Source organism: Accipiter gentilis, chromosome 8, assembly GCF_929443795.1.
Source record: "Accipiter gentilis chromosome 8, bAccGen1.1, whole genome shotgun sequence".
Lineage (NCBI taxonomy): Eukaryota > Metazoa > Chordata > Aves > Accipitriformes > Accipitridae > Astur > Astur gentilis.
Window position 1 is genome coordinate 34401396 of NC_064887.1, and position 12622 is coordinate 34414017.

The 12622-nt window shown below is 38.9% G+C and overlaps 1 protein-coding gene across 10 annotated transcripts in view; it reads left to right on the forward strand.

The window, feature by feature from the left end:
- Positions 1-12622, forward strand: part of CEP350 (centrosomal protein 350) — a 79290-nt gene that overhangs the window by 25952 nt on the left and 40716 nt on the right. For 6 of the 10 annotated variants that reach the window (XM_049807552.1, XM_049807559.1, XM_049807551.1 and 3 more), the window contains 11 exons: positions 308-451; positions 1267-1922; positions 2599-2720; positions 4271-5334; positions 6672-6825; positions 8015-8178; positions 9128-9317; positions 10854-11074; positions 11196-11359; positions 12030-12188; positions 12390-12503. In XM_049807552.1, coding sequence (XP_049663509.1) covers positions 308-451; positions 1267-1922; positions 2599-2720; positions 4271-5334; positions 6672-6825; positions 8015-8178; positions 9128-9317; positions 10854-11074; positions 11196-11359; positions 12030-12188; positions 12390-12503 — 3152 coding nt within the window. The remainder of the gene's footprint in view (positions 1-307; positions 452-1266; positions 1923-2598; positions 2721-4270; positions 5335-6671; positions 6826-8014; positions 8179-9127; positions 9318-10853; positions 11075-11195; positions 11360-12029; positions 12189-12389; positions 12504-12622) is intronic. The other 4 variants (XM_049807554.1, XM_049807561.1, XM_049807553.1 and 1 more) reach the window with 3 other exon arrangements.

Below are 12622 nucleotides of genomic sequence, written 5' to 3' on the forward strand. Positions count from 1 at the left end.
GCTTATATATTTTAGACCTGTATAACCCTTTTTTACATCAGTTTTTGTAGGGCTTTAATGTGCTACAGTATGTTCTAGATTGTTACATTGTGTTCTACGTAGGCATGAAGCACTGATAGTTGTGTGATTTAGCTGTAGAGTGTGTTGGTGGTACATCACTGTTAGGACTGTTTTGTATAACTGTAGGCGTACCACTTATGCAAAACTAAATGCTACAGAAATTATTAAGGGTTGCAATAAATACTACTTTTTGATACGTTGGAAAATCCGTCTAGTACTTGACTTTTATTTATTACTTATTGTGCAGGTGGAAACTATGTAATAAGTGCATCTTCCTGGCGGGAGGGACAAAAGCTAGTAAAAAAGATACTGGGTCCAGCTCCCAGAATAGAACAGGACAGAAGAGCTGTATCTAGTGACAGAACAGGACGAGAACGAGTTGCCAAGTCTGGTAAGTTGTACTTTTATCACTGGACTTTTTTCATTTAATTTATTATATAACACTGCAAGTCTGCAGAATAAAGAAAATTTCCGAGACAGAATGTCATCAGTTTCTTATTTTAATAACTCCTATTTTTAACCTGGAATTCAAGGGGGAAGAATTTTGCTCACATCCGTGGTTGGGATGCATAACCTCTCTTCTGGGTAGATTATGAACTTGGTGTCATGGGAAGCCTGCCCTGTGCATGTGACTCAGAGCAGTACATGCCGTGAAAGTGCTCAGGAGCTCTGGAAAAGATGGGAAATAGGTTGCAACCAAAAAAATGGATCACCTGCAATCTGTCTTTGCCTCTTGAAGCTAGTGGGGAAGGGAATGGCTAGCAGTGGTCCAGAGGCCAGTTGAATTTTCCAGATGTGCTGCATATAATACCTAAGCTATGGTTGGGCATCCCTGTTTTACAGGAATTATGCTTCTTCCAGATATTATATAATGTCATCCATGTGCATCATAAATCTTCATTGATTACTTCACCAGCCCTTTTCAGAATTTATCCAGAATCTCAGACAGGGCAAGTAAGAGATGGCGGTAGCTGCTGTTCTGCTTATGCCTGTGAGGTGGTGGGGCTGGTAAGAGTATAAAGGGTGTGATCTCAGTCTAAGCAAAGGCTGCTATATTCAGACTATGATAGTGGATGAAGCTAAAGCACATTTACAGTGACATCTGCACTCCTTCCTCATCCTCACTTTTGCAGCTGTTTCAGTGATGGCATGTAATTTCCCAAATTTGATTTTTACCTGAAATATTTGACAAGTCTTATTCTTTAGCAGGCTGTATTGGAAGGACAGGTTCAGATTCTAGACTGGATGTTACCTGTAAAACCTCTTCAAGAAGTTCTGAAAGGTCAAGAAGTAAAGTACGGTCTGAGAATAATCTGAAGAAACTGGAAGCTTCTCTTCCAGATGGTAACCAAGAAGATCATACCTCTGTAAATAAGGACTTCTTGCCCGTGGAGATACGTGGAATTCTCGATGACTTGCAGTTGGATTCCATGAGTACAAAGCAAGAGAAAGATGCGGAAAAGCAGAATCAGAAATCTGCTTTGCCTTCTCAAAATGCCAGGAGCCACAGTCCAACCAAAAGGAAACCGGACAAGATAGCTGCTAGTGAGGAGCCTCAGGTGATCTCTAAGAAACGTCACTACGATACAGATGAGGTTCGTCAGTACATCATCAGGCAGCAAGAGGAGAGGAAGAAGAAGCAGAATGAAGAGAAGAAAGCACAAAAGGAGGCAACAGAACAGAAGAACAAAAGGCTCCAAGAGCTCTACAGAAAGCAGAAGGAGGCTTTCAATAAAGTGAAGAATGTGCCTCATCCTGAGCCTTCAGCAGCCAAACGGTTACAGGAAGCCTATTCTAAACTATTGCTGGAACGTACGTTTTTAGAAGAGCCACCTCAGCTGCCTACAGTGCAGGAAGCACAGGTATAGCTGATTCACTGACTTAATGTGTTGCAGTTGTTTGCAGGAATAGGAGGTGGTATGTTGAGGAAGGTCATGACTTGGTCTGGTTCTCAGTTAAGAAAAAGGATACAAAGAAAACTGTGTAGTGTTTGCTTAAGCATAGTGGTTTTATTCTGGAGCCTCCTTGCTAGTGGCTGCTTTTCAGCACAGCAAGGCTTACTAGAAAGGTGAATGGAAATCATCTTTCTATTATAAATAGAAGCAGAATTCCAAATATTAGCTAACAGCAGCTATAAAGGTTGGCTTTTAAGAAAAACTGTAAATATCAGTCAAACCATGAATTGAAGAGCTTTGAAGTTGCTTTCAGTCAGTGGACAAACTTCATTAGGAGTGACTTAAATAAGTTTGCTAATCAGAAACTGAATATGAAAGAAGATTAATAGATGGTAAAAGACTAATATAACTTTGTGTTTGGCTGAACTAGTTCAGTATGTGTGGAAAGATTTATTTTTTTTTTCCCCCAGTACATTCTGCTGAGACAAAAACATAAATGTCTTGGGTTTTTAAGTCTGTGTGTGGTAGGAGAGATGTGATACTACACTGAGAAATGTAAGCCTTTTCAATTTTAATGAGACAAGAACTTCTAAACTCCTGCAGACTTTTGAAAATGCGCTTTTCTGGTTGTCTTCATTTCTAGCCCAGACCTGGTTATCAACCATCTGGGGAATCTGACAAAGAAAACAAGGCTCAAGAGCGTCCTCCTAGTGCATCTTCAAGTAGTGACATGTCGCTTTCGGAACCGCAGCAGCCGCTACTGAGGTGAGCCATTGTGGGCCTGTTGAGAGAGGAAAATACTCTAGTTTTCACCTCTGAGAAGTGAAAGTAGACTAGGCTCTTAAGTTCATGTTCTAGCAAGAGTAATTGTCATTATGGCAATTATAATGTTTCCTCGCAGTAAAGTGGAAACTGATGCAGGAAAGCATGTGAAAATTTTGGCTATGGGTGTTTAGTGAGTCTGTAAATAAAGTGAATGGTGGTTGCTGTTAATCTTGCTGACATCATGAGGGTGCACATTTCATATTGGAAGACATATGTCCATTGCCATTGGACAAGAGAAGCTGGTCATATGACTATGTCTGTTGATTTTTTTCTTACTTGATTTGTTCAGTGTTTCTATTTCATCAGTTGTCTTGGACTCAGAACTTTAGTTACTGTCTCTAAAGTACTAAAACCCTCTGCTTCTGCTTGGAACTAGCCTTTCCCTGTTACCTTTCATGCTGCTTTCCCCATTTTTAATTGTTCAGTGTATTATCAAAGTTTTTCTTACTGTAAGTAAAGGTACCTAACGAAACAAATAAAGGAACTAAAAATCCTAGTTTCTTGCATATCCTTAATATCCCTGTTGTCCAAGTGTGTCTTCGTTTTTAATTACATAATGAATGCTTCTTAAATATATATACTTGCTTCATTATGTGTACCTTAACTCGGTCAAATCCATGGTGACTTTGTAAATTCAATGAGACCTGTTTCCTTTCTGGAGAAATTCAAGGAAGCACTGGGAATGCTTTGTAGTACTGTGTACAGAATAGGCTGCTAAACCATATGGTAGTAAATATTGTTAGTGTAACATTGTAAGGAATAAATGTAAGTACTAATAGTAGGGGAGAGATGAGACTTAAAGGGCTGCCTAAGTTATTTGGAGAGCCTCATAGTAACCAGAGAAGCAGGTTTTTGTGAGGGACTTTCAAAGTTTCCTAGGGTTCAAAATATGTGTGAATGATATTTAGTGAAGGAAGGTCTCTGCAGAGCTCCTGTCATGCAAATGGGAGCTATCTGGAAATAAAAAAGATGTCTTACAGAAGACATCAAACATCCTTGCGTTTCCATTCCTCCTTTTCTCTAAGTGTTCTTCATGCCTACCCTAAGTGAAAGCTCCAGTGAAACATGGGCTGGCTTCAACTGGAGGGGGAAGGCTGGGGCTAAGAAATTCCAAGAAAAAAAAAAAAAGATGTTTCCTCCCTTTTGAAGTTAGGAAACTTTTGGAAAAGACTTGCTGCTGCTGATGAAAACACCCAGCTTGTTATAACTCTAAAACACACAGTACACCATAAATGGCATTTCAAATTTGGAAGGTGCTGTGTTGGTTGTGTGGGAGGCTTTTTTGTTTGTTTCTTTGGGGTTTTTTTTGTTCTTGGTGGTGTTTTTTTTTTAAATAACATTCTGTAACTGTTTACTGTCCCATTCCCTGCCCCTCTGATTCCACCAAAAAGTATTTCTTCCTGAAAAATAAACTTGTGTTAATGATACTTCCATCTAAAATGACAGTACTTGTGTAAGTCATCCACTTAAATGTTGATTTTTCATTTCAGGAGTGATTTGATGGAGCCTCCATGGGTACAGCCAGACAGGTTGAGCCCAAGAGTCCAGCTCTCTCACCCACAAGCTCTCATGGGCTCAAGTGGAGGCCCTTGCTCCCAACACTGGAGTCTGGAGCAGATGGACCTTTTGTCAAAGGAGTGTGATGCAATGTTGGCAGGCAGGAGAAGCCATGCTGCACCTATGGGATCACTGACCTTGATGCCTCAGCCATACCTGAATTCACCTGCTGCACAGCAAAATCTCTTAGTAAAGCCTACTGCTAGCCAATATAAGAGCAAATTAGATCGGATTGAAGCTTTGAAAGCTACAGCTGCTTCCCTTACTAGCAGGATTGAAAGTGAAGCCAAAAAGTTGGCTGGGGCTGGTATCAATTATGGTACCATGTGGAACTCAGACCGTGAATTTATGCAAGAAAACCAGGATGATGGGCAATGGGCAAAGGCTGTGAGTCCTCCTGTGAGAGAGGAAAATGAAGATGCTTTTTCAGCCAGAATTCAAAAAATGTTGGGTACCTGTGTGTCTCATACAGCCTTTGATGACAGCCTTCCTGGGGTAGGCAACCTTAGTGAATTTAAAAAGCTTCCTGAAATGATCAGGCCTCATACTGCTGCAGTTAGCCTTGGAATGAGGTCCCCCGCTGCTAACAGGCATGAGGGGATACTAGGACATTTATCCAAGAGACAGACTGACTCCCCGGGGCGTGAAAACCAGGCTTACGCTCCAAACAAAGCTGTAATTCCTCACGAGTCCAGCATCGACTCCATCAGCGAAGGGCCTCTCCTGAGTGACAGAAGCCTCTCTGAAGAGGAAGGAAGCCAGCACAAAGAGTTGCCACTGAAGATGCTGGAGATGTTAAAAGAGAAGGATTTCTGCATTCGGGAGCGAAATGCTTTTGAGCCTATAAAGGAGTTTCAGAAAGAAGCTGAGAAGTATTTGCCACTTCTTACTCAGACAAGTGGCACGCACAGCAAGGGGCCATGGGAGGAACTGGCAAAGGGAAGTCCCCACAGTGTCATCAACATCTTTGCGAAAAGTTATCAGCTTCATGGAAAAGGTAAAAATGGAAAAATTTCTTGAAGCTCTTGTGAATTACTATTTTCTTGGTCTTACTACTCCTTACACTTTATACTTCACAGGTAAGGAATGTGCTTTTAGATGTCTCAAACATGAATCTGTGTAAGGCTTTTCTACTTTACTTTTGGGTGATCAATTATTTCTCCCACCTTTTGCCTTCCTGTCGAAGTTAAAAAAGAACAACACACCCCACACACAATTTTGGGCTGGAAGAAGATTATTTTTATGTTAGATTGTGCTGTATTTCTAGATCAGTAACTAATTCATATGCTGAGTTACATGTATGAAGGACACGCATAATTACGGAATTGTGAATGTAAAGTTTACATTTATTGTATCCAAAATTGCATACTAAATCTAAATTGCCCAGAGTACATTTGGAAATGGTTCTCTCCATCATGGAGAACAGACCCTCTGGATTGGAGTGTGCATCCTCCTACTATATACATACTCCAGATCATCTGTAATAACACATCATTCCTGTTTCGATTAAGGTAGAAAGATGAAATGCATGCTTTATGCAGCGCTTACTTTGTGGCATAAACATGAGTGCTTGGATATGTCCTGAGTTCTTGCTACGCAAGAATAATATAGCTTTACTGTATTATTAGAAATGTGTAACTTCAGTGGATGAATGATGTGGACTTTCCTTTTGCATCTTTGCTTGCGAGTTATTTGATAATGTCTCAAAGTAGGGTGACAATTAAACCTCTCGTAACAATCTTTGATTTTGAGAAGGTAAGGTTTTGGTGTATCAGCAGGGAAAGTCTCTTGCTTAAACAAGCCCATTTCAAGTGTTACTGTCTTAGGGCATGCTTTACAAGTGTCTCATGCAGGATGCTTCATTTGATTTTCATTTTTGTACAAATTTATTTGTCATTTTATGAGTACTGTTTCTCTTGCTTTGAATTCCTCATTTTGAGGAGGAATGTTTTCTGACAAATTGATTTTTATCATGTATTTTTTCTTGATTCTTTTTTTCTTCATTTTATTTCCCTTAAAGATGATTGCATTTCAGTTTTCTGCAGATGACTCTACTCTCAAGCACTGTGCTCTTCAAGAATGTTTTAGGTAGAGTGTGTTAATGAAGTAGAGTGTTCAATAATTTATGAAAAGATGAAGACTGTGCTTGTTATGTTGTGTTAAAACTGCCATGGGATGTCTATGCTGTTGTTTTCCTGATGTTTTTGTGTTTGAAAGCAAGTCTTTGTAACTTGTGGTTGGGAGCATTTTAATTCCTGCAGCTTTATTACCCGTTTTATGCACACTTGCATTTGGTATAATTTTTGTCTTTTTGCTCCTTTGTCCACACTTTAGTGTTTGATGAAAGGTTGAATGGAGGGTCTGCCCTTCTGCACCCTTTACTCCCTGCCATGAGCCCTCCCGAGAGTGTGGTTTCTTACGAAGATGATTTTGCCTCATCGCAGGGAAGTGGCACTTTAACAGACAAAAAGATTGCACGTGACCTCAGGTAACTCTGTTAGACTTCTTGTAAAAATCAAAATGCAGCATTTGACAAAAAATAGTTAATGCAAAATTGGTTTCATAATATGCTGGATATCTTTTCTGTTGTGATGTATTGTAATACTAGTCAAAGTGATGAGGTATTTCCTTAGGACCTTGCAGTTAATATAGCAACCAGCATGGTTAAGACATAAAGAATAGAGTCAAGTATTCCTGTTCACTGTCTAATTTTTGTTCTTCATTAGTCTGGTAGGTAGCTGTAGGCAAGGTTCTTAAGCTTTGTAGTGAGGTGAAAATTAGTTCTCCAACTTGTGTGGCTGCTATAATGCTCAATGGGTTAGTCTTTGTAATTTAGAAAAAAGAAGCGATATTTGAAAGTGTTAAAATATCTTCAGTACTTCAAAATTTTGTAAAAAGCCTATAATTACTTCCAGTAAGGGTTCAGTAATGCTTAGTAGTGGATACTTAAATTGCCCGTAAGAACTTTTAAACCTTTTGTTCAGACTAAAATTTGAAGACTAAATTCTAGACTCTCGTGTTACTATTGAATTCATGTGGCTTCCTGATTTCCTAAGACCCCTGTTTTGTAATGACATATGTTTACATCTTTTGGGCACCTAGGGGAAGGCCACATGTACTGTGTTTATATTGCTGGTACTTTACCTCAGAAGAAAGGAAGGTAAAAGGCAGTTTGCACACTGAAAATGTTGACGGCAAAAGATGTTTTCTTTCTGATTAAACTTCTTGATAGGTCTTCTGTTGGTATTATTTAGTATATGATGCATTACCCCCTTATTTGCAAATCTTTTGTAATCCTTTATTGAAAATCACTAATTTCTGTCAATTTACTGATGATATCTATATGCCCAGAGATTATTTAGAATGCAGTCATATTTGGAGTAATTCTTACGTTGTTCAATTCTGTAGTCAAATAGCTCTTAAGAGTTAGCAGTGGGAAGGATGATTGCTACCCATCTTTTACTATTTCATATTATTGGAAGAATGTTTCAATATGTTCAATATCATGTAAAACTTTCTACTGTTTTAGCTGTAGTAGCTTTTAATCTCAAAATCAATGCTTTTGAAGATGGGCTAATTAATACAGTTTTAGCCATCTGTCTCCAATTTACTTGTGCACAGTGTAATATGGGAGTTGGAAGTCCTTAGTTAATCAGTGTCAATGTGCTCCTTTTTAGTGTTGCTGGCAGCAGTAATTCAAGCATTCAGGAAGAAGTTCCTAGTAGGAAGTCTCCCCATGAACCTCGATCTGTAGAACTTGCTTCTCAGCATTCATCTGGACCACGGTCTGCAGCATCTTCTCGCTCATCTGCTTCCTCTAAAAAAAAGGGGAAAAAGGAACGTAAGTGCAGTACTTCACTGTAGGGTTGTTTGGGTTTTTTTGAAGGAGGCTTTAGAGTTTTCTTGTTATGAAAATTGCAATCTTTCTACATATCTAGAAACTGTAATCTAATACAGATAGGCAGATTTATTTATTCCTCCAGTGATTCATTCCTAAATTCTTTTTGACTGATTATTCTCTGACCTTAAAATGCATCTGAAATTAAATAGGCAAGAGGTTATTAACAGTATTGAAAATGTTTCCTTTCCTAAACCAGCCTTCTAACAAATTAGTTAATTTTAGTATCGTGTGGGAACTATCCTCAGATTCTGGACTGAGGAGATTCCAATAGACTGCTGAGAAATCTGAGTTATGGCCACATTTATGAAGTTGACAACAAGTTTGCCTGTATATGCTTCATCTTTAGATCACAGACAGTTTTCATAGTGCGCAAATTAATAAATACACTTTTTCTTACAGTAACTTGTACATTACAAAAACATCAAGAAACTTGATATTTGGTACAGTCTTATTATATAAGCAATGGGTGACTTAAGAAAAAGCTAGTTTTAAAGACAATAAAAGGATGAGAAAAATAAGATGGGATATTCCAAATTATCTCTCTTACTATTTTTTCAAAATTCTCTAGCTTACCCAAAGAAAGCTAGGCTTTACTCTAATTATCTATTATTGTGCTTGTTTTCTTTATTTAAACTGATAGTGTTCTGAAAAGTTAGCTGAGTGACAGTTTTGCTGACAGTGGACACAATATGCAGAAGAGAACTTAATCTCCTGTAGGAAGCTGCCAAATTTACATTTCTTGCTTGTTGGATTTATAGATTTCTAACTCAAAGGTATCTTTAAGTGGGGGAAAAAAGTTCTCAATTATTTGTTTCGGCGTTCCTGATGGCTAAGTTATTCATACTTAGAATACCAAATGTAAACTTTTTGCAATGTTGTTGCTTCTTAGGGTTGGACGCTTTCAATGGAAGTTCTCACCACTTCCCTGTGGAAGAAGATAAAATGCTATCTGAATTAGAGTGGGGATCCCAACAGACAAAGAAGTCCTTATTAAGTAGCAGAATTTCTAGTAAAGATCATGAGCAGAACCCAGATACAGACAGCACATTAGAAAACTTGTCTGGACACTCCCTAATGAGGTAACATGAACCTTGTAAGACTGTATGCAAATATAACTAAGCTTGGTAGTGTTATGGCATGTTATTAAATGGCTGTGTCTTTGGGTGTGCAAAAGGAAAGTAACAGAAATAATCAAATGTTAGTAAGATGAGCATGCAGAAAACGTTTTTTCCCCCTGTATTTTAAATATGAAAGACCAAAGTAGATGTCTGTAGTAAGAGCAAATACAAAACAGTGATTCCTCCCCAAATAACCCCTCTATTTTTGTAAGGATAACTGGCCAATAGAGGTATCCTGTCAGGTTCAGTACCATAAGCATTAAAATAAAATTTTCGTTTTCCACTTCTACAAATGGTCTGTAAGGGGGGGGGGGAGGGAGACAGACAGCTAGTCAACTTGTGCAGTCATCTTGCTCTTTTCAGCAGAATCCACAGACATTTTTGGCTAGCCTATCCAGCTCTGTGCGTTGATGCTTTTTGAGAGATGAACTGATACTCAGAAAAGAGTGTAGAAAAAGAGGAAAAAATTCTAATTTTCTGTTGCAACCTCTGTATGTCTAGCTATGAATGCAGTTTTTCTGCCAATTGTGCAATGAAAGTGGTTATGAAATACTCAGTTTTCACTGCACTTTTTTCTAAAAAGCAACAAATAATACGAATGGTCTCTCACTCATTCTGTGTGGGTATAGAGTGGTTCCAAGGTATTGACTTATATTGATGACTTTCAGTGAAGCCCGGTTTTGGGTTTGAAAGGTCCTGTGACCTACTAAGATGTGCCAAGTAAAGCAGAACATCTTCCTAAGGGATTTAAGCAGCCACTGTTAATCCTCTTTGGCTTAATAAAATTGGAATGGTAAATTTAAGTGTCTGCACAATTTTTTGTATGTTTGGAAAGCGATGTCTTCAGCTGTCTCTTAAGAAGAAATGTTTCTGTAGTATTTTACTGTTTAAGTCAATTTTTGGTCTTCAGGCATTTCATTGCATTTTGGTGAAAGAGATTGAGACTCAGGGCAGTGGTTTATCACATTCAGTTGCATTCGTATGCTGACAGTAACCTGTTTACTTTTTAAAAATACTGTTCATCGTATTTTGATATCAAAATATTGCCCTGATTTCCTGTGAGTAAAACAAATTTCTTCACTCAGACTCTCAAAACAGATGTGTAAATGCATATGCAGATGAGTGCATCCTGCAATGCGACATTCCTAACAGAAGGCATTGAAACTGCTTGTCTGGTCATGTAAAACATGTAGATACTATGTTTGGGTTTTTTTCAATTTTATTTTTTTTGGGGTGTGTTAACTAGGTTTAATACTGGGAGGAAAAATTGAGTGCTCTAGAAACTTAACCCTAAACTGAGATACAGGTACAAAGCCTGTCTTACGAGACCATTTCCTAAAGGCAGACTGGGCCTGTGCAAACCATAAAAAAATGTGCCTTTTGCATAGATTTGTTTGGTGTATATAAATGGAAGAACTAGGTTATCGCTTTATTGTCTTATCATATGGCTGGACTTAGAACAATATTGACTCCTCTCTTTTTTTGTTTCACTGTCAGTTTCTCAGACAAGGGGAGATCTCAGAAGACACCGACTTCTTCCCCATCTCCTGGTTCCCAAAAAATGTTGCAGTTTGATTCTATAGGCAATACAGCAGAAAGGGTCAAGTCACCTGCTGGCTTTCCTGGAAGTACAGCGTCAGGGCTGAAGCCTAACGTAGCCTTCCCTGACTTGAGTCTGGGAACTAGTAGGTCTGTAGCAGGAGCAGCCTCGGCGAGTGGTGAGTTGTTTTGTTAAAACCATACTAATCCCAGAGCAGGTTGTTTTGGGTTTTTTTCCTTTATTTTTTGATGCGGGGCACTAAAGTCTATGGAGGTTGACTAGTAAGTCTTATCCTGCAGGATGTATGCGCTTCTCCCCTGCTGGTCTTCAGCATCGTTTATCAGCAGAATTAAACTACCTTAGTGCTATTGAGGAGTCTGTGCGACAGCTTTCAGATGTAGAACGAGTACGAGGCATATCACTTGCACAGCAGGAGAGCGTTTCTTTGGCTCAGATTCTAAAGGTAATGGAAAAATACTTTCTTGTCTTAACCTTCCTTTTTTATTCTGCAAGAAAATTAATCAAATTGGGCAAGTTATGCTTTTGTTAGCAATGCAGAGAAATCATTCATCATGGGCGTGATGGAGCAGCTCTGATAATGTCAGTTTTTTAGGATTAATATCTGTTATCTGTCCTATTTTAAGTCGACACCAAGGAACTGGTGACTCTAGAATATGTGTCATTAATATACCACTAGCTGGAATCACTGCTTTGGTTGTGTACTTTAGTAAAATAAAAACTTGATTATTTACTAGGTTTGATGTTGGGTCCCAATGCCATGCAATGTAGTTGTTCAGGCTGGATCGTTTGTCTTTATCCATGAAGAGGATATTTTTGTTTGAAATTTCTTACGTTGACAAGATATTTTTTTTCTAGTTTGTTGAATTAATTGGTCTCCTAAATCATTCTTCTTTCTATACTGTGATGGAAGAGTATGGGGAATGTGCATTGTCTACCGCCTACTTAAAAAGGGAGAGGGTCAGTTGGTAGGCTGGAAATTTTACTTTAGCAGAAGAGGCACCACCAGTAGAGTAGATCTAGATCTCTCAGAGGTAGTTGCAGCCAGGGGCTAAGGCAAAAAAAGCTATTCACATTTAACTTGCATGATTAAAACTCATTTTCCTAATCTGTAGGCACAGCAGCAGCGCCATGAACGGGACTTAGCCCTTTTGAAAATCAAGGCCGAACAAGAAGCTTTAGAAAGTCAGAGACAACTGGACGAGGCAAGGCAGAAGGCAGCTCAGGTAATGCTGCCCTTCAAAAAATGTGGAGTGTGTAAGAGGCAAAATGCTGTAAGTAAATCCGTGCCTACAAGTATTTTTAATTTGGAGCTGGGAACATATGGAAGTGGTGAAGGGGTTTAATAGAGCTGAAAAAAGCTCTTAGGGGCCAATTGCCAATTTCAAACTTTTTTCCCCCAGATTGTGAGAAATAAAACTGTAGTTATAGCCAGAAAATTTTGAAGGGCTGAACTGGCTGTGTTTTCCGCATAGGTACATGCGGAGTCACTACAGCATCTCGTCCAGTCACGGCAGGAGGCTGTACAAGAGACCCCATGTAAGGCTGCAGCCAAGCAGGCAGAAACTGCAGCTCACCAGATCCATGAGGTGAGGTCCTGAGTGAAAGGAAAAAGCTCTTCTAATTTCAGTATTATTTTGAATACTATTTTGCCTCTAGGTTGTTCTCTGTTCAGTGTCATTCTCGGTGCAACTTCTTCACCTTCATA